The sequence below is a fragment of the Leuresthes tenuis genome, unplaced genomic scaffold (assembly GCF_036924035.1).
Source record: "Leuresthes tenuis unplaced genomic scaffold, fLeuTen1.0.hap1 SCAF_16, whole genome shotgun sequence".
In the NCBI taxonomy this organism is placed as follows: Eukaryota; Metazoa; Chordata; class Actinopteri; order Atheriniformes; family Atherinopsidae; genus Leuresthes; species Leuresthes tenuis.
Window position 1 is genome coordinate 29,613,157 of NW_027325370.1, and position 23,898 is coordinate 29,637,054.

The 23,898-nt window shown below is 38.7% G+C and overlaps 1 protein-coding gene across 1 annotated transcript; it reads left to right on the top strand.

The window, feature by feature from the left end:
* Window positions 1-247: 247 nt before the first annotated feature.
* On the top strand, window positions 248-23,808 carry gdap1l1 (ganglioside induced differentiation associated protein 1-like 1). Its single transcript, XM_072367165.1, has 6 exons — window positions 248-660; window positions 5,495-5,687; window positions 9,729-9,902; window positions 13,934-14,028; window positions 19,054-19,168; window positions 19,247-23,808. The coding sequence occupies exons 1-6, from the start codon at window positions 481-483 to the stop codon at window positions 19,588-19,590; spliced, it is 1,101 nt and encodes a 366-aa protein (XP_072223266.1). The 5' UTR covers window positions 248-480; the 3' UTR covers window positions 19,591-23,808.
* Window positions 23,809-23,898: the final 90 nt, after the last annotated feature.

Sequence of the window (23,898 nt, forward strand, 5' to 3'; positions counted from 1 at the left end):
ATAAGGAAAAATACTAAAAGCCGTAATAGCACAGTGTACTTGTTGTGAATAGCCTATGTCATCCCTCTACACTGTATTAAATTCAACATTCTCAGCGTCCTACAGGAGCCGCTTGACCTTCCACCGAAGAGCTCCCTCGTGAGTCTCTATCGCGCATGTTTGTGCGTGGCTTGTCACGTGATTTAATGAATTACGGTTACGTGCTGATTTAATGTATGCTCGAGTAAGTAAGTATCAATTTGCATATGGATTAGGTTGGGTCTTTTTTCGGCCTATCTCTGGCTTCGTTGGGAGGTGAGGCCGTGTTCAGCACCAGAGCTGTCCCTCTCTGGCTGATGCTGCTGCCGCGTGAACTGGTGATGCTGCGTTGGGGCTGCTGACATCCTCCCTCTCTCTCTTACTCTGCTTGTATCTCTTACACAGTCCCTCCTTTTCACTCCCTCCTCGCTCCTCTCCTCCACACGCACAAAACGCTCTGTCATGGCGTCTTCCAACCATGTTACCCCCACCAACTGTAGCTGGTGGCCCATCTCTGCGATGGATGAAGACGGAAAAATTACAGATGGGGAGGAGTGTGATGAACCGACAGCAGAGCCCAAACCCTTCAACAAAGACAGGCTCGTTTTGTACCACTGGACACAGTCTTTCACATCCCAGAAGGTAAAAAAAAAGAGCAAAGCTTGAAAATTGAGATGGCTCCATGTCTCTTTGCATGATTTTACAATGTGAGGCTCACTTTGTGTGTTTGTTATGGCCGAAGCATCTGCGCATTTGTGTTGTTTAGTCCACATATAACTCAGGTATATGCAGATCTCCTTAAGCTGCAGCAGGGCGCACAATTCTTCGACATATAGCAGAATTTGCTTTCTCTATACTGTCATGAATCACCACATAAATCAGGCCTCGTGTTTTTTCTGCTTCCACGTTAAATCCACATGCTACAGCTATTTTCTGTTCTTACTGCCAGTGTGAGCACTGACACATGACATCCTGAATAATTCATTAAAATAATGGGCAAAACAAACCAAAGGCCATCTTCTCCCTTCTGTAGCTGAATCACAACATATGGTGCTGTTTTAATGCCTTTCTAGGGCCCACCATTGATTGCCATGGCATCTAATAAATAACCTGTGTTGTTCTGAGCATGTGCAATTAAGATGTTGTATATACGGAGTAATAAGATGCATGCAGCTACAATAGCTTTCATATGACATGAACGGTGGCATACATTAAAGGGATACTCCACCAATTTCTCACATAACAATTAGTTAAATTGCATTCCTTTTGCAAGAGCTTTGTCAAGTTTAAGTATCACCCCTGTGATGTCATCAGGACTGCATGAACTTGGAGACTTAAGATGATATGTCACTGGAATTCAAATTAGACCTTTACAAGGTTAGGAATGGAGATCCCCATGACTGAATAATTAACAAAAATGTTAATGAAAGCATCATACAACATCTGCTCTTTTGACAACAATTCATGCATATCAAACCTCACTATCATAACATTTTGGAAGAGGAGCTGAGGTTTGCGTGTTTTGAGATAGCTTTAGCTGTCTGCCTTCTCAAAGTATAGTTAAATGTGATTTCATTTGAACCCCTCTTAATAACTTCCATTGCAAACATCATGTAGAACATCGTATATACATTTTTATAGCTAGTATCTAGTTGGAAATGATATATTCAGAGAGTGAAAACTTATGATACTCTCTTTTGGTGAAGAATGACAATGGGAGCAGCAAAAGGAGTTTTTCAATGTTCTTAAAATGAATTCAGATAGTTTACCATATCTGAATCCTATAATGCGCTAATAATTTTGAGAGCTTTGGTTGATAAGCAGCATCTTTCACAGGGAAACAAAGTGTAAATGTCAGCGTGAACACCCTGAAGAATGATGATGGCCATAAATTAAACCCACATAGTTATCACACTATCCAGAAAACTCCCTTGTTTCCCTTAGTGATCCTTTTTGCATCCACATACTGCATTATGTGAAACGTAGGTTCTAGTGATTTTAAGAACTTATGACCCATACTGTGGAGTAAAACTCAGGACATCTTGGCTTTTATTATGCTTTTATTATGTCTATTGTCACACCTCCAAATTCATCAAATATTGAATTACTGAACTTCCACTTTAAAAAGTGTTCAATTGAATTTAGATATTAATTGACAATCTGAATTCACTTTAGTGTTCACTGGTCTTGACTTAAGGGTATTTTGAATACAGAAATTTCTTGCTTGTGGCTGAAATCTTCCTCTACATAACAGAGGATTGAGAGCTAGGTTGATTCATACTGAGATTATTATTATTATTATTAATATTTGCATTTTATTATCATTCAAACTGATGAGTTTCTATAGCTTTTCTAAAGTCAAAGGGACTTGACTTAAAAAAACAATCAGATGAGAACCATTTACCCTTTGAGAAATTGTGATACACCTAATGATTAATCAATTGCTGCAAAAACTACTAAAAAACAGAATAACTGATCACGAAAAAAATGTATGGTTAAAGAGAGCTTTGCTTTGTTTGTCGTTTGACATGAACGTTAGAGGTGATTAAACACATGTATCATAATTACATATTACTCAGTATGGAATCAATCAGCTACAGCAATCTTTACGAACTGAAGTGTGGTGTCTCATCACTATTCCTCTCCACTGTAGCTCAACAACCTTGAGTTGAGGCTCAGTCTCAGGTCTGTATGTCAGTTATAAGGCTGGATTGTTGGCTCACAGCCACTTGCGTCTGAGCTGCTGATTATGCTGGTTGTCTCTCAGCAGAGGGTAAACACCAGACTAACTGTCACGATTATCACCTCAATCTTTGAGCTGGAGTGACTCCATGATCATGTGTGACAGTGCTGTCAGTGAACTCACTACTATATGGGAATCCTCCTCAGAAAAAAAACACCCAGAAATCAGCTTAACTGATAATTGCAGGAAGCTTTTCAAGGAACCATGTTATTTTCCATTTTTCCCCTCCATTTCAACTGCTGCACCCCCTCCAAGGTGCTAAGCATAGACAAATTTCAAATCCACAAGTGGCTGTGGTAACGAGGTAATGTTGAAGCGATTAACTGGAGCCTTTGGGGTGGGGCTTGCAGTGCTGAACCTTACTGATTGCTTAGATATTCCCAACGTTTTACTTCTACCTTTCCTTTTGAGTCACATCAAGTTTAATATCCAGCATATTACATTCCAGCATATAACTCTAAGCTGTACCACATGAATAGTTGTTACTGTTTGTGAACAAAACAGTCAAACTCAGCCATTCGTGCCCTCTTTAATCGGATGGGGAAGCAGTGCAGGTGGTGGCAGTGCAGGTGGTGGCTCTCCTGGAGTGCAGGAGAGCAGTGCAGTGCAGGTGGAATAAAAGATTGTTCTGAATGTCATTATGAAAGCAGTCAAATTAGAGCAATAAAACATTGTTTCACAGTGTCGTACAATTAAGGAACAAATCAAAACACCCCTAAAACCCATAGAATGTGTAACAAACACATTTTCAGTGACTGTAACTGAATCATATTTTGTTGTTAGTAAGATTTTGTGATCAGCAGGACACTACTTCCCACTCAGAAACAGCTGAAGCAGCAGCAGTCATGATAACACAGATCTTTTTATCTTTTCACAATAAAACATCCCAGCTAAATGCAACTAATTCAGTGCACTTCTAGTACACTTTCTGTGTAGACTCAGCTGCAGTCCTGTTACTCAGGTGAGTGCTGTTGAGGAGGAGCGACACACTTAAACAGACTTAATCTGCTTAATCTATTACAGAACAATACACCTGCAAACTCATGGCCCTCAGATCAGTGTCATGTAGCAATTCTAAACTCATTCCCTTAACTAAAAGCAACAATATAACATGACATGACCTGAACAGGTCACCAGACAACGCATGGCCAAAACAACTGTGCACGCTCACACTCTTTGCTAGGGTCAATTGAGAGTCACTAATTAACGTAACATGCATGTCTTTGGATTGTGAGAGGAAGCCAGATTGGCTGGAGAGAGCCTGGTTATGTACGGAGAGAACATGCAAACTCCACAAGTTCTCAGTCAACGTTTAGACCAACAGCCTTCTTGCTGTCAGTGCTAATCACCACACTGCCATGCAGCCCCTGGGTGTGTTTGTGTAATATTTTATCTAAAAAATTATGGTTAGTCCTAATTCGTTTCCAGATTTTGACTTTGATGCAGTACTCATCTCTGTCTCATGGATATTTAAGGTAGCAGTAGCACACACACACACACACACACACACACACACACACACACACACACACACACACACACACACACACACACACACACACACACACACACACACACACACACACACTCAAAAAGGCAGTTAACATGTGAATTTGGACAGGTGGCATTATGCAAAAGTCTTAAAACATGAACTTCCCCTAATTCTTGCCAGGCATAACTGTCTCCTGGGTAAAAGTTTTAGGACTTAGGGAGCGGTATCTTCCTTACTAATTTTACTGGATGTGTAAGCATTCAGGAGGCCATATAGTTTTTGCCTGACGGGAGCTGGTAATGAACTGTTTTATTAATCGTATAATTGTAGTGTTGCTGACATTAGCTGTTTGTTTATCTCCTTAGTTAACCATGTAAGCAGCACAGTGTTAAGAATTTTATCACTAAGCCCTATAAGTTAAAATAATATGCTTAAAACAAGGCTTCTTTATTAGCTGTGACATTTAGAAATTACAGCTACTCTAAACATATTGTATGAAACTCATGTGACAGCTGAGACCGGGACAGTAGTACACCTCCACAATCTTTTTCTGTTCGTAACAAAGCAATGCAAAACCTCTGAATATTGAACATTTTCCTTTGGGCAGATGGCTCCACCTAGGAACTTGACTCTGCCAGACACACCTTTGCTCTGCCCCCTAGATGTACATAAGGATACCTCCATTAAGACGAATCACAGAAGCCCATTTATAAAACCACTGCTTCGTAAGAAAAGCCATGTTAGAGTTTTCTAACTTTCATGATGAAGGAACTGTTTTGAAGTGTTTTTGAGCTACTGACCTTGTTAGTTACTAAACATTTGTCTTCACCAGGGAGTGACTACTATTATTACATAGCAAAGTCTTGTTGCAGCAGTAAGTGTTTTATTTGTGGGCATCCTAGTGGGACACCCCAGCTTATAAATTATTTGTTAACCTGTGCTGATAGAGACGTGAAGCTATTGTATTCTTTGACAGTGTAGCTGACTTGATTTGTTCCGGCTGTCTAAACCACCGGTCCTACGATAATTACTGTGTAACTTGAGTTACAAAGTCATGCTGTTTTGTTCATCTCCATTTTCAGTCTACTCCAGATATAAAATAACCTCCTTTTATATTTTCTTTACCTTTTGAATAAAGTTTTGACATTGACAAACTCCTCTTAATTTCAACCTGCATATATCAGAGACACACATATTTTGCAATTTATATGAAAAGTTTAATATTGTCTTGTGATTTTTAGGTACGTTTAGTCATTAACGAGAAGGGTCTGGTCTGTGACGAGAGAGATGTGAGTTTGCCGCTGCAGGAGCACAAAGAGCCTTGGTTCATGAGGTTGAACCTGGGAGAGGAGGTACCTGTGTTCCTCCATGGAGACGCCATCATCAGCGACTACAACCAGATAATAGATTACCTGGAAAAAAACTTTGTGGGAGGTAAGGCGCACAAATGCTAAGGCTTCTGCGTGACAACGTTATCTCCTCGTTTTCTCTTTACTTTCCCAGCATAGATAGACCTGCTGTGGAACTCTGCAGCAGAAATAAGTTGCTGGACCTCCACTGACTGTTTATTAAACAATCACTGAGGAGACAATCATTATGCAACAACCTTAACAAGAGCCAGCAAGCTTTAAATTTTATTTCACTTTGAAACAATGTGTGTGTTGGTGTAATTAAGCCTTATTCACATGTACAAGTCTGTAAAAAAAGTTCTGAAACAAAAAACACCTTTGCCCTGAAGAGCATTTTGGCATCAGTAGTCCAGGCAAGCACAGAATAATATCAAGTAAATATCTTTTCATTAATGATACTGATAGTTGACAAAATGATTCAACCCCTCCACATGGATGATATTTGAATAATTTTGCTGGTGACTGTACGTGTGTTATCCCACACCATTATGCATTCCTTTTACCTTAGGTGAAGAAACTGCAAAGTTACTGCCATTTCTTATTTTGAAATGGTTCATTCTGAGTGACAAACACTGCCTGGTCTACCACATGCAAAATCATGTACACACTATGTACACACATAACATTATATACCATTTCAGTTGATAATCTACTTAGAAGAGGATTCTGAACATTTGGAAAAAAAAATCTACAGTTGCATTTTTTACTGCAAACCATTAGGAGATCTGGGGCCTGCTTTTCCCTGTCGCTGAGCTACAGAAATGTAAGGCCACATTTAGGGGGTTCGTAAAAGCTGAAGTAACAGAGACTTTTGGAAGACATTCAAGGCCATCTGTCATGCTTGTGGGGAGTGTGTCATTGTGTACTATAATGTGACACTCAGTGTTATTGTAACTAAGTTGTTGCAACAATGTTTTTGTGCCAAGATTAACTTTTATTGAATTAGACACAACTGGAAACCCAGAACAAAATCTTTACGTCACACACAGATACAAACACGGGGGATACTGATTACTTAGCATGGAATTGTCATTAAAACATTGAGTCCAGCTTGATTGTCATACTTGATTTGGTGTGGGACAAATTGCTAGCTAATTAGAAAAACATACAGAGGAGAGTATCTATGAAGATTTGATTTGTGAACGCTGAGGCAATGACTTTGATTAAAACATAACAGACATGCGGTTCCAAGAGTGTGTAAATGTGAAGATGCATACACAGAATCTTATCTTTTGTATTGGTATCTATAGTGCTTTGCCCTATAAGACTGTCAGCTGAGACATTATGTGACATGCATGCAGCCCCAGAGAGGCCTGAGGCATGATTTGTGGGCAGCAAGATAGACATTTACCTCAGTGATTTTTTTATTTTTTTATTATTCAGATCCATTAAGTTTAACCATTCAATGGTTTGTTACATACTGGCTGGTCCGGGCAAGTTATTTAGTAATTACTTGGTAGTTTGCAATTCATGCAAATTTGACAAACCAGTCTTTGTTAAATACTTATGTTATGGCCTTTTTATCTTCAGTTGGCTCTGGCTCTGAGTCTGATGCTATCTATGTCATTGTTTTTCTTTGCAAAAAACAGCCAACATTTCTCTTCATCTTTAGTTACTGGTGGGTAGCAAGCATTTTCATGTAATGTAATAGCTCCCATTTCAACTCTGTCTTTAAAGAACTGTTTTCAGCAATCAGTCTGAGGGTATGGAGTGAGCCACCCGACTGTTTGTTCACTCATCCGTTTCTTCCTCCTATCCTGTAGTTTTTGAAAAATGATGATAAGAAGTGCTGCTTATGTGGGACACGTTTCATCACTTTGTTTCTAGAATGGTGGGACCACTTTTGTGCTGCTGATGGTACATTCAAAGACACATCCTAACTGTAAATGTCCAACTTTAGACTGAAAATAGCATTATTGGATCATTTCTTTCTTGAGTGAACTATATAACTGCTGATCAGAATTTTCTGTTAAAAGAAATTAACTTTTTTATTTTTTATCCTAACCCTTTTTAAATTAGGGTAGTGTGAATTACAGGACAGCTTATCTAAGGTAACAACTATTCAAAATAGGAAACCCTTGAACAACAAATTTGAAAAAAAAACCTACAAAAAAAATTCACAGCAGTTTTAGCAAATACTTTTTATTTTTTATGATTTTTATGATTTTTTATGATTTTATTCCTGCATCACTTTTGCATCAGACAGTTGTTTGTCACTATTTTGTCAACCAAAGAACATCTGCAAGCCTATGTGCCAGTGACTGCTGTGCATTGTATCCTACTGCTGATCAGCTGTGATTTGTGTCAAATCCCAAAGTTGCATCTATGGCAAAATAAAAAACAGTAAAACCTGGAAAATAACGAACATTAACCATCTTTTAAATCTTTGCAAAAGTAATATCCAGTAGTAGGTGAAGCAGTGCAGTGACTGCAGCATGATGACATGAAGTAGAAGTTGGACGGAGATAAAGATTGGGGGGTGGGTAATTCTACTCTGAACTGGGTATGTGAGAAAACGTTACCAGGCAAATTTGAATGGCTCACTGAATGACATATTTGCAGACCAAGGCACCCCCAAACTAAGGGACACGGATGAGTTTTTTTTGGTTGGTTATCACTTCAGTTACCCAAATATAAATTCTGAAACACAAAATGAAATAGATTTTAATATAATGTGCAATATAAACAGTTAAGATATAAAATCATTCAGAGACATGACATTTTTTTAAATGTTGAAAAAGATCCACTATGTTGTAAATTCAGGCCCCTAACTGGATATGCTTTTTATACAGAAGTCAGTCTGGGTAATAAGACAGGCATGCTGTTCCTCTGCATTCAAATCTCTAATGTAAACTGACATTGTGGGCTGCACCTTGTCTGTAAAGTACAGATGTCTTATAGAGGAGATTCATAGAGAACAGCAGTGTAACTGTACAGCGTTGCTAAGATGCAACAAAGGCTACAAAAGCTTTTTGCCAACTGGTAGCAATTGAAATATTAGAGCTTCTATTGCTCTAAAAGTCATTCAAATATGTTCTAATATGCATGAGATACCTCGCCTGTAAGTGCCTTGCTGTGACAAGAGCACCTCAGCTGTGGCAAGGAGGTGGACTACCACCCCTCCAGCTCTCAGTTCACCAAATCTTTTTGAATTGCAAGACAAACTGCCAACCTTCTGGTTATTGGACGACCCACTCTAACCACTGATCCACAGCCACCCTAATTAAAAGTATACTTGATGCATAATTGCATAACCATGCATTTATCTTTGTTAATTTCAAACCAATTCATGATAAGCCAGTTCTATCCAATCGATTAGGATCCAATTCAATCCTGATTAGCCCAGTTTCGTATTCATATGATGCCAGTTCGTGAAAAAGTTTGGGACAGCTAGAATGGCATATACATAGATAGAGAAAAAAAATTAAAGAGCAGGGTGGGGAAAGGTATTCCCCCATGAATCACCTCTGATGAAGAGTTTGATGACAATCATGTCAGTGTGTTAAACGCAGGGGTTTATCCTTCGCTCTACAGGCTACTTAAAAAGAATGAAGCTAACGCTCATAGCTCACACTCAGTGCTCTTTTAAGAGAAAGATATTGAATGAAAGTGGCACTAAACATTTCCAGCTGTTTTAGATATACTCAAGCAAATAGGAAAAGGCCAACAGGGAATTGGCACAACAGGCTTTTAATGCGTCCTAATTAACCTGCCTCTAATGAGTGGCCTCATATGAGTGCTCAAATTGTGTCTTTTAGTAACCTACACGGTCCTTTAAATTAATCGCATTAGGTTATAATATATAGAATGTTTTTCCAATATGAATTCTCAGATGCCTGTTAGTTTGCAGGAGTTGTTTTTTCCCCCCAGATTGTTCCAGTTTAATTTAAATGCAAGGATTTTTAATACAGGGAGGTAGGGAAATCATCTGTTACATCTTAGAGATGTCAGATGTTCAAGAGATGAAAACATCTCATAAAAAAGTAATGTTATTTTATACTAAATGTTTTGATTTAGTACAGTAAAATTGTTTTCACCATTTCACTTTTATGTTACCCTCACACAGAGACAGTGGCTCAGTTGATTCCAGATGTGGACTCGCCTCTCCACGATCGTGTGCAGCAGTATCGTCAGTTACTGGATGGTCTACCCATGGACGCTTACACACATGGCTGCATCCTCCATCCAGAGCTCACCACTGACTCTATGATCCCAAAGTACGCCACTGCAGAAATACGTAGTAAGTGATGCCAGCTTACCGTACGGAGTAACTGTAAATGTGCATAACTGTATTCATTACAAGAAGAAAAGCAGAAGCTCAATCTATTGGTGATGTCTGGAGGTTCCACTTCATGAAGACTTGGCCCAACATTTTTTATTTAAACTATAGTTTGAATGTTTGAATGTTAATACCAGGAAATTAAAACTGAGATGTATACATTTTGTTTAACAGCTAAAATAAGAATTGTTAGTGTTGAAATATTCACAGACCTTACCATACAGACAATAATAACTTCTGCCTATATTGTAACAATCTGAATTTCAAAATACTTCACAAAGAGATGGATTTTTTTAAAAATCTTTAACTTTCCGTGATAAATTCAAATCACAAATACTTGCCTACATAGTGGCTTCTACAGCCAGTCATCTAAACTTACTGATGTAGTATTATGCTGCTTTTCAACCTTTTCACAAACTCTGCCTGGTACTGCCGTTCCTACACACAAGTAGACTGTTACCATTTGTGGTTTCATGATGGTTGAACAAGTTAAATGGTAAATGGACTTGTACTTGTATAGCGCTTTTCTAGCGCTCACCCTCACTCAAAGCGCTTCACCCCACTCACACACTGGGGGGGCAACGTGGGGTTCAGTGTCTTACCCAAGGACGCTTCGACATGTATCCTGGGGAAGCCAGAGTCGAACCACTGACCATCCAATTGGTGGGTGACTGCTCTTCCTCCTGAGCTACAGCCGCCCCTGTGTTACCACATGCTATCAGAACAGGGACATTTATTTCTACATTCAAAGAGCTATTGAATACTTATCTCTATTGAGAATAACTCCTCTCCTAATACTTACCTAATACACACTATCCTGCCTAACTTGCATTGACTTTGCAATTTCACACCTGTTCTGGTTATATTCTATCCTTTAAGTAGATTTAGATATAGATATATCAGGTCATGGACTTCTTATTGTTCTTATTCTTATTTATAGTTATCATAATTTAATAGTCTGTGGGTTTCAAGACATGTTCCATTGACATCTTTCAGTTAGATTAGGTTTGGTTCTAGTATCTTTTTTTTTGGTGAGCCCATGATCCATGGCCAAGCTGCTCGGGGACACTGCAGAGGTGTGACAGGGAGCGAGGCTGTGGTGTCCAGGAAGGGTATGAGCTCTTTTTAGCTGGAGGCAGGGGAGGAGAATGTCGGGCATTGTTCTGAACTAAAGTTATTCAAGAACATGGTCAGTCTTTGGCCCTGTCCAGGTTTTCATCGGTCTGATTCCTAAAGCCTGTGACCTTTTTTCATTCCTGGTCACACATCCCTCACAATGTCCTCCTGAAAGCTCGTTTTCAAGCTTGATTCTTTACACCTCTTTACTTTCTCTTTTCTTACATCTCAACTCTTTCAGTACACACCTCAGTATATACCTGTCCCTCTTCTAAAGGCTTTCGTCTTTATGTTCAGCACCTTTTAGGTCACTGGTGATAAAGGACATGTTCCTGAGGAAGTGCCACACGGTCTTTTTGGGCATTATAGTCTCCATATAGAAGTTGTTAAAGCCTGTCATACACTCAGTCATAGCATTGACGCTATCTGTATTTGCACCATCTCCTCAAACTTTTTTATATAGGTTGCTACTGAACAATGGATGTATTGTTGGAGGTGTTGAGAACCAGATTGTGCTTCTCTGGTGGAGCATTTGATTATCTGTTTGAAATTTTGAAAGTGTAGCAGAGAGGGAGAAATGATTGAAATCTCTAGACTTTGCTATGAATACGTTGGAGTGTTGGGCTTTTAACCTGGCAATAACTGAGCTGACGACACCACAGATAGTGTGGTAGTGCTGGATAATATATATATAGCAGCATAACATATATCCATCTATATTTCAAGATTCCGTTGATAGAAAGTTGATAGAAAGTGTACCTTTTGTAAAACTGAACCTGAAAATGTAACCCACTTGTTCTGTGGTTGTTCCTATAGATTGTGGAAAGAACTTGAGAACTATATACTGTGTAAAACAACATATAAAATCAACATAGAAGGGAAGAACATTATTACTTGTTTTGAACATAAAGAAAAAAAGATATGCACTATTGTCAACCTTTATATTTTATTAGGAAAATTCCATATTCATAAATGTAAATTTCAAAACTCAACCCCATTATTTAAGCTGTTTTTGATTGAAGTTGATTATTATCCTAAGTATCTTAATTGATTACAAATAATAAATGTATATCAATGATGGCTGTTCGGAGGTTTTCAGCTCATAAGCTGTCAGAAGTGCATTTCCTTTCTGTACAGAGTGCTTTTATGGAGTCTGTCTCACGATGTATTTCATTTATTTATTGCCTATTTGTTTTGTTTATTTTTTTAACTTGTTTTTATGTTTTCTCTTTCCTGAATTTAAACTGGAATGACTGACTGTTCTGTTTGTATACTGCAAACAATGAATAAAGTTTGTTTAAAAAATACATATATATATATATAAAACACAGGTAAACTCACAGCTAACAGTTTAATGTCCTGGATATAGATCCTCTCCTTCACAGTAACTTAGTAGCTTTTGCTGTCTCGGTTTATCTAAACAGTCTGATAGCCAGGCAGAAAAGTATTGCTGTTTGTTACATGCTCACACAGCCATGTATTGGTAAAACCTACAATACTGCATTCTCAATATGCCTGTCCTCATGAGCGCTCCAACTTTGTCCATTTTATTTGCTGGTGATCTGACATTCCCCATGAAAATCGAGGGCAGAGAAGGTTTAAATTTCCGACACCTCTTTCTCCATCTTGCTCCTGCTTTTCCTCTTCCAGTTGCCAGGTACTTAAGGTTGTTTTCATAGCACTAGTTGGTCTTTGGAAAGCTCAGTCAACTGTAAGCAACTCTTAATTTGGCATAATGACTTGTCATAACAAATGTTAAAAAGATCAGAAGTATGAGGAGAAACTACTCAAGCAGCTTAGCTTCTAAACCAGCACAGAGAAATCTCTTGAAAAATGATTGATTTGCAGACACAAATCTCAACAAATATAAATGAATTATATAAATCAGTTGCAGTACATTAATCAGGACATGCACTCATGCTACAGATAAAGGTGCTTCAGCTTTGGAACCAACAAGTGTTGTGGAACAACAGCTGCAGACTTTAGACATTTTGAATGTGAAGTTGTTCATTTTCCTGACAGTATAATCCACATTACTGGCACACTAGCCCCTTTTTATGTTCACAGACAGGTTTTTTTTTTAGCACATTGTCCATTTTGAAGTTATGCAATACCAAAACCCTTAACACAGCACTTTGTAGTAATGCCAGGTTCATAACAGCTGACATCAGCACTCACAGTCCAAACTGTGGCTTTATACATGGCATGTAAATCAAAGCAACAGACTGGATGAGAAGGAATTGTGCAGCAGAATTCATTATCCCGTGAAATTCTGGTCAGGTTTTGCAAAACAAATCAAATCAACTTGATTTGTATTTATATATTAGAACATGTAATATATACCATAATAAACGTTGTAATTGTTTTATTATCATAAGTTCAAAAATCAAATACCAAATTCAGCAATGTGTCTGTGTTTTATTGCTGTCTGACTCCTTCAAATCTTTCCAAAAGACAAAATAATTTTCTAAGAGAGGTAGGCAATGACGATTTGGCAAAAATGATTAAAATACAACATTTTCTGGATGGAATATTACAACTGTTACGTTCTATGCAGACTGTGTATGTTCGTGATTTTGAAAATAAACTACAGCGCCATTCAATGCAGAAGTACAGGACACACATTTTGCAAACACAGACATATTCAGTGGGCTTGATGATGTAAGTTAACAATGTATGAACCACAGGCATAGACATGAGTGTTTTTGAGGGCAGCAGATGCTAAAGAAGGTTTAGTAAAGGTTTGTGAATTGTCTTACATGCCAGAAACAGAGCTATAATAAAATTATTTCTGAAAGGATTTTTCCTCACTGAATAACAGGATAACAGGCTACTTGTATATACTGTTCTGTGTGTGTATTTGTGTGTAACTTCAGGACACCTGGCTAATGCTGCAACGGAGCTCATGAAGTTGGATCATGAGGAGCCTCAGCTTACAGAACCGTACCTGTCCAAGCAGAAGAAGCTAATGGTGGGTTTGATTTAATATTTTATTTCACAACAGGAATCATCTTAAGGCACTTCACAGAGAAAGTAAACAAGTTCAGCACAGTCCAGTTAGATACAATGCAACTCAGTCCAATAAGTTCAGTTCAGTTCAACTCACTGAAATGAATTGAGTAAGCTGGGGTAGCTGTATCTCAGGGGGAAGAGCAGTCCTGCTAATAGAAACTCACATCAGCAGGTTCAGAGACACTTTCTTCAAGTCATATGGCTACTGAACTGCTGAATATCGGACACTTATTGTACACATCATACTCACACCCCCTGCATTACAGCCACATCATTTTGTGTATTCTGATACATTCTATTTTTGCATATATTCATTCTACCTCTCTGTGTATATATACGTATAAGTATAGGCAGTGGTGGGCAAAGTATTCATCTCCAATACTTGAGTCAAACTATTGCTACTCATGGTCAAATCTTACTCATCTACAAGTAAAAGTTGTTCAGTAAAAATGTTACTCAAGTTAAAGTACTGAAGTACTTACTTTTAAAAATACTTAAGTATGCAAAAGTACATTTGCTAATATCAGTGCATTGCTGTATTGTTTTCTGAGTGCTTTTATGGAACCATGTAACTCCCTGAAACCACCTGATGATGTGCTGACATGTAGACTTTTTGTACCGCTCTGCTACATAAAGTTAAACCACCTGTAAAAACTTCAGCATAAAATTGCAATGAAAAATGATAAGGACTGCAATTTTCATAAAAAAAATATATTTAAAACATCCCCACCCAAAAAACAGGAGAGTCTTTTTTTTTCTCCCCACACATTCACTGTGGAGTAGAAGTTTACTGTTGAGAACAGTACCGCGAACATTCTACAACTCTGCTTTGATGAAGATCTTCAGTTCACAAAACACTTGTAGGCTCGGCAGAAAACAGCCTTCAGCCAAATCCAGTTTTCTGCTGAGACTCCAGGGGCCTCATGTACAAAGACTTTCCTACTGAAGGAAATAAAGTAAATTTCCTACTGAAACATGGCGTACGCATGAATCCATGCACATTTCGTTTGTACATCCCAATCAACGTGGAATTGAAACGCACGTCAAAGTACCCGACTCCTCCCTGTCCACGCCCCTACTTAAATATGCAAATAATATTTAAATGAGCCCTGCATATGCGATTCCTCTCTCTGCACGATCAGAAAATAAAGAAAAAAGAATAAGTAAGACGGGAAAAAGAATAACTTAACGGAAAGCGAGATGGAGGTGCTACTTTCTGAAGTGGAGGCCCGCAAAAATGTGCTCTTTGGCACGCTGTCCTACGATATAAGCAGCAAACGTAAGAGGAGTGGGTGGGAGAGCGTGAGCGAGGCCTTTAATGATGTGGGGTCTGAGAAGCTCACACAAGCAGAGGTGAAGAAGAAGTGGTCCGATATTAAGGTGGATGCGAAGCGGAGACTGGCTGCCCACCGCCGAAGTGTGGCCAAAACAGGCAGGCTGTTTGAACAGAGAGTCGGCACAACTATGGGTGACACTGCTCTCTCAGGGGTGGTGGGTGTGGGAGTGTGGGTGACTCTGATTACCCCCAAGGTAAATACTCATATTTGTGTAACTCACAACAAATGTGTTCACACAGTGACCTTCACACAGTGCAGAAGTGTGTAGGGGAAAAGATGAGGCTAACTAAGACATTTCACACTTTATGCACAGGGTTATTAGCATTTGCACACAGAGACGATCAGGGGCTTGTTAGAAAGATCTTAAGCTGTTGTTTAACCAGCAAAAAACAGCAAGTTACTAACTTTAACCACCAACTATGATGCTGTGAAGATGAGATAGAAATTGGGGGCGCACATACTCAATACACCTCACGTGGAATAATATTAGGACAATTACACGAATAAAGTTACTTACCAAGAAGCCACCCATCGCACACAGCGCCAGCTTGTAGTCTGTTCCCAACAATTCTGTTACTGAATGTATGAATCGTGCGTTGAACCAGGCCACCCCCACAAAGCATCACATACGATCTGTACATTGATGAAATGAAAATGTTTCCTGTTGATATGAAAATTCATCATCTGATGGAGCTTTTATAGCAATGTGTGTGCAGTCGATAGCTCCGATTACATTAGGAAAACCGGCTCTCGCCTCAAATTGTGCTTCAATGTTGGCCTGTTGGACTGCATTTTGGGAATTTGATGTCTGCTGAGATGCAGATAATTCCGTCCCACTTGGCTGGCATGGCTCGGCTCAGGGTCGACTGGCACAGTCCCAATCTGTTGCTCCCTCTGGAATGTCCCGGTTGCTTAAACCCCAGTGTGCACGTCACCTGTGGCACAAGCAGCGCATGGCTCCTCTCTGTGTTGTGCTTCAGTGCCGGCCACAGGTCTGTGCACAGTTCCAGGAGGATTGCCCTCAAAACAGCTGATGAGCCAGTTGTCATGTTGTGCCAGCAAATCCTGTCAGTCTCTGAACACACGCTTTCTTCCAATTGCACCATTTACAATGTCTTCCAATACCACTAAAGCAGCCATTGTTTTTAATGGTATGCATTGCAACACTTTGCGCATGCTTTTATATCCACTCGTGTAATTGTAGACACGTGTGTGTTAATTGTTCATGTATCTCAAATGTGCAGATCACTCATTCTAAGGACAAATTGTTTTCACATTTATTTATTATAGCAGTTTCCCAACATCACTTTTCGCCAAAGAATCAACAGCTGTAGAAAAGTGTGTATGACAGCCCTGAAAGTTTGTGTGAGGCACCGCACATTTCCACGGTCATTTCGCTCTTGATACATCTGATCGTTGACATGAAAAAATGTGTACGCCACTTTTTTGTGCGTACGCACCCTTTGTACATGAGGCCCCAGATCTTATTACACCACTCTGGTGTGGCCAATTGCATTTTAGGAATGAAAAACAGCACAGCGGATTACAAAGCTTAAAAGGAGCGAGTAACGACAAGCTTCCTATAAATGTAGAGGAGTCAAAAGTACAACATTTGTCTTTAAAATGTAGTGGAGTGATTTCATAAAACAAAACAAAACAAATACTCAAGTCAAGTACAGATACTCAAAAAATGTACTTAAGTACAGTACTCAAGTAAATGTACTCCGTTACTGTCCACCACACTGTATAGGTAAACGTATATACACACAAATATTTTTTAAATTTATTTAATCACCAATAATGAATAATGATGTCCCATTGTTACCTGTATACGACAATAAAACTTAAAACAATAGGAAGGGTGGCAGTTTGATTCCTTGAACACTGTATAGACACTATGACTGTGTGCGTGAATGTGGCTTGTAGTGTAAAAGCGGCAAATAGACTAGAAAAGCGCCATATAAGTAAGGTCCATTTAGCATGAATAACTTTTGTACATGTCAAAGGGAATTTTACCCTGTTCAAATTCCTATAGTACAGTAAGTACAGAAAATAAATGTATCTAAATATGATTAATCCGAGCAAACATTTCGGTTCCAACTAGATGTGTGTGAGAAAATAGAAATATGAAGAATTAAATCTTAATTCAGTTAATTCAAGTCAACATAAAATTGTCAACAAATGTTGGAGAAGCGCTTGTGGTACCCAGATTGATTTTTTTGACTGACTTTTAAACGTTGTAATTCAACATGGTGTTAAGATTATGTAATGCTCTTTAAATATTGTTTTGTATGTACAGAATCCCCTTTCCAGAAAAGTTGAGAAATTAAAAAAAAAAAAAAAAATGTAAATCCATATACATGTACTAAAGGTACATGTACTAAGGGTATGACATGTGCAAATGGCAAGATTTTAATGTCATTACTGGCCAACTTTGAAACAAATTCGATGACAGGAACTTTTTGTGGGAATGCCTTGGGATCGTCAGGAGGGAGTGAGAAGGACGTTGGCGTTTCACTTCTGAAACTGTTGCCTCTGCGACCTGACCAGATAAGCAGAAGAAGTTTAACAGATGGATGAAAAATCCAGCGTACGCCTCTGCGTTAGTGGTACCCGGCACATATGCAGATAACAGATGCCGTAGACACTGATGTACTCCCATACCATTTCACATGCTGGCTTGTGCACCTCTTTCTGATGCTTTTTCTCATCTTTGGAAAGTACTGTGAACCAGACCTAGTTGCTGAAACCTGGACTAAACTGCCCATCGAACATCTGTTCACTGTCTTTGCGTCCATCTAAGATGAGCTCAAGTCCAGACAACTTGATGCCATTTCTGCACTGTGCTGACATATGACCACCTCCTTGTGTAAACAGTTTCAGTGGGGGACTGTTTTGAGTGGCAGTGTTTTTCTAAGGTACTCCTGAGACCATGTGGCTATACTGATGATGGTGGCATAATGGTTTCTCACCATCTGAGGATCAGATGGCCACATGCAGTTTCCATCCTTGGCCATTTAGATTTTCCAAAATCCCTTAAATCTGTTCACAATATTATGTTCTGTAGATGTTGAGGACCAACATTCTTTGTGGTCTTGCATTGAGAAAAATATATTTGGAACTTACCAATGATTCTCTGACTAAGTCTGGCACAGTGGTGAATCATGTCACATCCTGGCTTGGAAGAATGGATGTTCCTTTTATACTCAATCCTGACTCCCTCACCGGTCACCTTCCACAATGGTGTAACTTGCATATATTCTATAAACAGTTTCTCCTCTTTATTCGTCTCTTTCCCAGCTTTTTGTTTTAGTGCGTTGCTGTCACCAAACTTAAAATTGTCTATATTTTCCAAATACAATGAAGTTGGGCAGTGAAGACATTGAAAATAATTTCCTTTGGAGTCTGTCTGTTTAATAAAAGCGAGAATAAATGAACGAACAACAGATTTAAGTTTTTATTGCATTAAAAAAATACAACTCCTAAATTTTCTGGAAATAGGGGGTTCAAGAAAACTATTGTTTGTATCTAATACCAGTTCATCAGAAGATTTTGAAAAAAACAAAACAAAACACCATTCAGGACTTTGGAGTGTCTGTATAAGTAAGGCTTTTCAGGTATACAATTGATTTTCAAATGGGTTTCAGGCAAAAATCTTAGACCATGATAATGTGAACTACCTGAAGAAAATTCTGGGGGAGTTAGCCATGGTTCTTGATCAAGTGGAGGCTGAGCTGGAGAAAAGGAAACTAGAGTATCAAGGTACAGTATGTTCAAATAATACTGATAAAAGTTTCGAGCTGTGCTGTTAGTTATTTAATTTGTTTATTTGTCTCACAGGTCAGAAGTGTGAGTTGTGGCTTTGTGGACCTGAATTTACACTAGCTGATATCTGCCTTGGAGCCTTGTTGCACAGGCTCAAGTTCTTGGGACTTTCTAAGAAATATTGGGAGGATGGCAGCCGACCCAACCTACAGTCCTTTTTTGTGCGTGTGCAAAAACGCTACGCTTTTCGAAAGGTCTTGGGTGACATCCACACGACCCTCCTGTCAGCGGTCCTACCTAACGCCTTCCGGATGGTAAAAAAGAAGCCACCATCTTTCTTCGGGGCCTCTTTTCTCATGGGCTCGCTGGGTGGGATGGGTTACTTTGCCTACTGGTATTTAAAAAAGAAATACATGTAGTGAATGCTCTCTTGTTGTGTTAAATGTATGTGTATTTGTGTGATGTTTAAATTTTTCTGTAATGTTTTATGACTGCAGGAAAACATAATTAATCTATATAGATAACACTATTACTTACCGAGTGAACAAATACATATTAAAACATTCCATAGTAAGAAATTCCTGACAGCACATTTTCTGGTGGAAACGGCCTCCATAAAGTTTTATTTAAGGAAAGTTGCAGCACTTGTGCTTGCAAGTCATCATTTAACCTTTTGTGAAGGCATGCAGGTCCACTCACACGAGAATCTCCAAGTAGAAACCCAGTTAAAAAATGGAACACAATACCACCAACGAGGGTTAACCAACCTCCGCATGCCACTATAATAGTTATATTGATACCTGCTTTTTAATTATTTTCCATTTGCCTGGGGTTAAACCAGTAAAACCACAGGAAAACACGTGACACAAACCGTCTGATAAGTGCTGTGCTGCAAATAACTGCCAGATAAAATATTCAGAGGATGGAGACAAAGTTTGAAGGTTTAAATATTTTGCTTTCTTGTTTAAGTGTGGTGGGAATCTCAGTAACACTTGCTTGTGCACACCAAGTATGAAGCTACAGGAAGGAGATGGCTAATGAAGCCTGGGATAAAGACTGGAAAAAAAGAGAGAAAAGCCAGCCTGGCTCTGTCAAAAGCTAAAATTCACCAAAACAGCATCTCTAAAGCTCATTAATGAATGAGGTTATATGTATGTTAATTGTACAATATGATATAATATATTAAATGATAACAACTTTTGAGTTACAAAGAGGCTGGCTGTCAGATTTTTTTACCCTTTGACAGAGCTCGATTAGCTGTTTCCCTAACTGCAGATTATGCTTCTCATGCATCATCATTATTAAATATCTCTTCCAAAAAAGATCTGTTCACCTAGAAAACTACAGAGCTTTGGTTTAACAACACACAGCACTGTTATGAGACTAGAGGCAGCAAATCACTTTCTCAAATACTGTTAAATCTAAAAGTTACAATTAACTATTTCATTGTTCCTGTAACTTCTCAGCCAGATAGTTGGAAACAACATATGCCCTGGCTCCTTTTGTGAAACAGGCAAACTACTGACACAGTTTGCATGTATTTTCAAGATCATGATAAAATGTTTAATTTAGTTTTAACTTCCACTAGCTTAGCAAGGAGATATGTAATTTTCAGCTATTGTACTCTCAAACTGAAAACATGTAACAAGAACCTTATTTTTTGTGCAGCAGTGTGAGTGTTTTTCATTTTTATTTCTAATATACAAAGCTTGTTTCAATGGTTAATGTTTGAGTGTGGTCTTTCAAAAGACTTTCAAAAGACCACACTCGAATTCAAAGGGAAAAGTACAGTGTTATTGGTCAGGGGAGACACAAAATGTTTGAATGGGGATGATAGTCACTGGAAGACACTCTTATTGTTTACATATGTACAAAACAAGAGAGAGAGAAAAGGACAGCTGTTTTCCAACATGCATCCTATCACTGAATGAAATGAGTGCAAGTTTTGGTATGTTAGTTTTGTTCTAGAAATAGTCAGGCTAAATAGTCAGTCACTACCCCGTATCTAGTGTCAAAAATGTGTGTGGTTGGGATTTGCGGAGCTACTTTATGGCACATTATAACCAGCACTCACTTTCTCCTGTTGTCAGCACCACAGACTACACAGCACACAACAATCCACTGTCATACTCTGCTGAGCAGGAGTTCAGATGTCACAGAAATTTGTTGTTTGAAAAATGACACTTAGATGTACACGATAATTTCTGCATCAATGGCACAAATGTCTTGCATCAGATTCAGGATGTATGTTTCATTGGATGGGAACTGGTATTTTGTGTGGGAGGACACAGAGGGTTTTGTGTTGTCCAGAAGCAGAATTCAGATTTCAAAATGTTGAGTTGCTACGTGCAGCCTTTGAAGCACCTGTACTGTTCAGTGGGCTGGTGGCTGAATACCAATCAGCAAGAGATCAGCACTTGATTATACTGTTGTTTGTCACTTAGTCCTGCTAATAGATATTATTATTTACAAATTGTCTTATTTCCCTACAATGATTGTTTTAATGAGCTAAAGAGTTTGAGAAAAGAAAAGAAAACAGCTGACTGTCAGTGGAGATTCTCAGTCATCCAGGTCATGGTAATTCTAAGAACTTGAATAAGGGGAACTGGACTTCTTCTTGGTTCTTGATATGTTTCACATCTCATCCAAAAGGCTTCTACAGTTCTAAATCAGTTGATGGAGAGTACCGGCTTATATACTAGAGGTGTCGTTCACACTTGGCAGGTTGTTGCAGTCACATGTGGTCTGTGAGTGTCCTTACTAAGGCTTATAGAAAACAAAAGAAACACCTCAAGGAAGTACTTCAAGTACTTCATACTTGTGGATGTCCAAAGTGGGTCTTTGACAAATCAGTAAAGACATCTGGATCAAACAACGCTGGTACAGAAGCTAAGAATAACAGACGCATACATATTGTAATTTCATATGTGGCAGGTGTCTGAGAAACTTAAAAAGATCTTCTCCAAATATGGCATTCCTGTGCATTTCAAACCCAAGAACCCTCCGACAGAGATGAGTTCACCTAAAGAACTAAACACCTAAACAAACACTAAGTTGCGTCCTATGTGCACTGCAGGCAGTGAGAGGTGTACAGATCTTTATTTAGGAGAGACCAAACAACAGCTTCACGAGCACATGGCACAACATGGGTCAAGACTCAGCAGTTCCTTTACATCTTCAGGAGAAGGGACACTCTCTTGAGGACAGTAATGTGCACGTTCTGGACATACAAGACAGATGGTTCGAAAGAGAAGCCAAAGAAGCCACTTATATTAAACTGGAAAAAAAATAAAAAACCTTTGAAAAAGGAGGTAGTCTCAGGTATCACCTTCCCAGCACCTACAAAGCAGCATTGTGTCTCCTCCCCAGGCAGTTTTACAACCATTCAAACCTTGGATCCCGCGACCCAAAACCTGCTCTTTCAAACAGATAAACAACTTATGGGTGAGATTGACTTGAACAACCACACCTTGGTCAGGTGACTCATTAACAGGTAACTGTAACGACCTGCCAAGTGTGAATGGCCCCTCTGCTACTTATAAGCCGAGACCCCCCACCACCTATTTCAGAACTGAAGAAGCCTTTCGGCTGAGCGGTGAAGCATCTTCAAGAACCAAGACGTCTAGTTGCCCTTTTTCAAGCTCTTAGGAAAACAACAGACTAATTTGAAGGCTGAAGGATGAGGGTTTGCAGAAAGAAAAAAAACAACAGTTTTTTGCCCTCTCCGGTAGACTTGCCAGTGTCGTTTGTTGATGGAGTCTACTTTTCCTGTTTACCCTTAATGGGAGCATGATATAAATATGCTCTCTAACTGTGCCCTCTCTGGATTTCACTCATTGACACAAGGTATTGGCTGGAGTTGTGAGCTCCGTCTGGCTTTATGGCTGGTTAGACAGATACTCTTGCTGAAAGGACAGTCCATTGTTCCATTTTGACCCTGGGTGACATTATTTTAACATCATAAGACTTGGAAAAAAAAAGATAATTTGAGAAATTTTCCAGATGTCTAGTTTCTGCTGAGATTATCAGCCCGCTGCAGCCAGGGCAGAAAGTGCCCCATCCAAAGATGATGTCCGATTCTTCTTTTAAGAGTAGCGTCTTCTTTAGAAGAAGCTCATTGTGTCCAGTTTCAGGTTTTATATAAAGAGGGCAGGGAGCCATTTAATGCAAAAAGGGAAAGAAGCTAGGAAATATGCACATGTAAAGTGCTATTTGTGGTTGCAAATGAATCATAAAAATAGCTAAACAGTGTTTTGACATTTTTTATTATTTGAACAAATCTTTTTTTATGCCTATTCACTTTTTTTTGATTAACTGATAAACAGCATATGACACCGAGGGGGTGAACATGAAATGTCATAACCAGCCAACGACTGTGAGCGCATTACTGCAAGCACAGCTATAAAGTCTTTCTTTCTCTGACTGAAATCTTGCTACCTGAGAAGTTGGACACGTACTTGTTGGATTACACAAAATTAGAAAAAATCTAAATTGTGATTTGTGGCAATTATATTTCACTATAATATTTTTTACTTTTTAATATTACCATGTCTACATATATATATATATATATATATATATATATATATATATATATATAGACACACACATATATAATGCATTGTTTATGGTGCTTTTTATGATGTTTGTTCATAAGCCTTAATTTATTCAGTTGCCATCAATGAAAAATAAATAATGAAAATGGAATCTACAGAAACTGTTTTTTT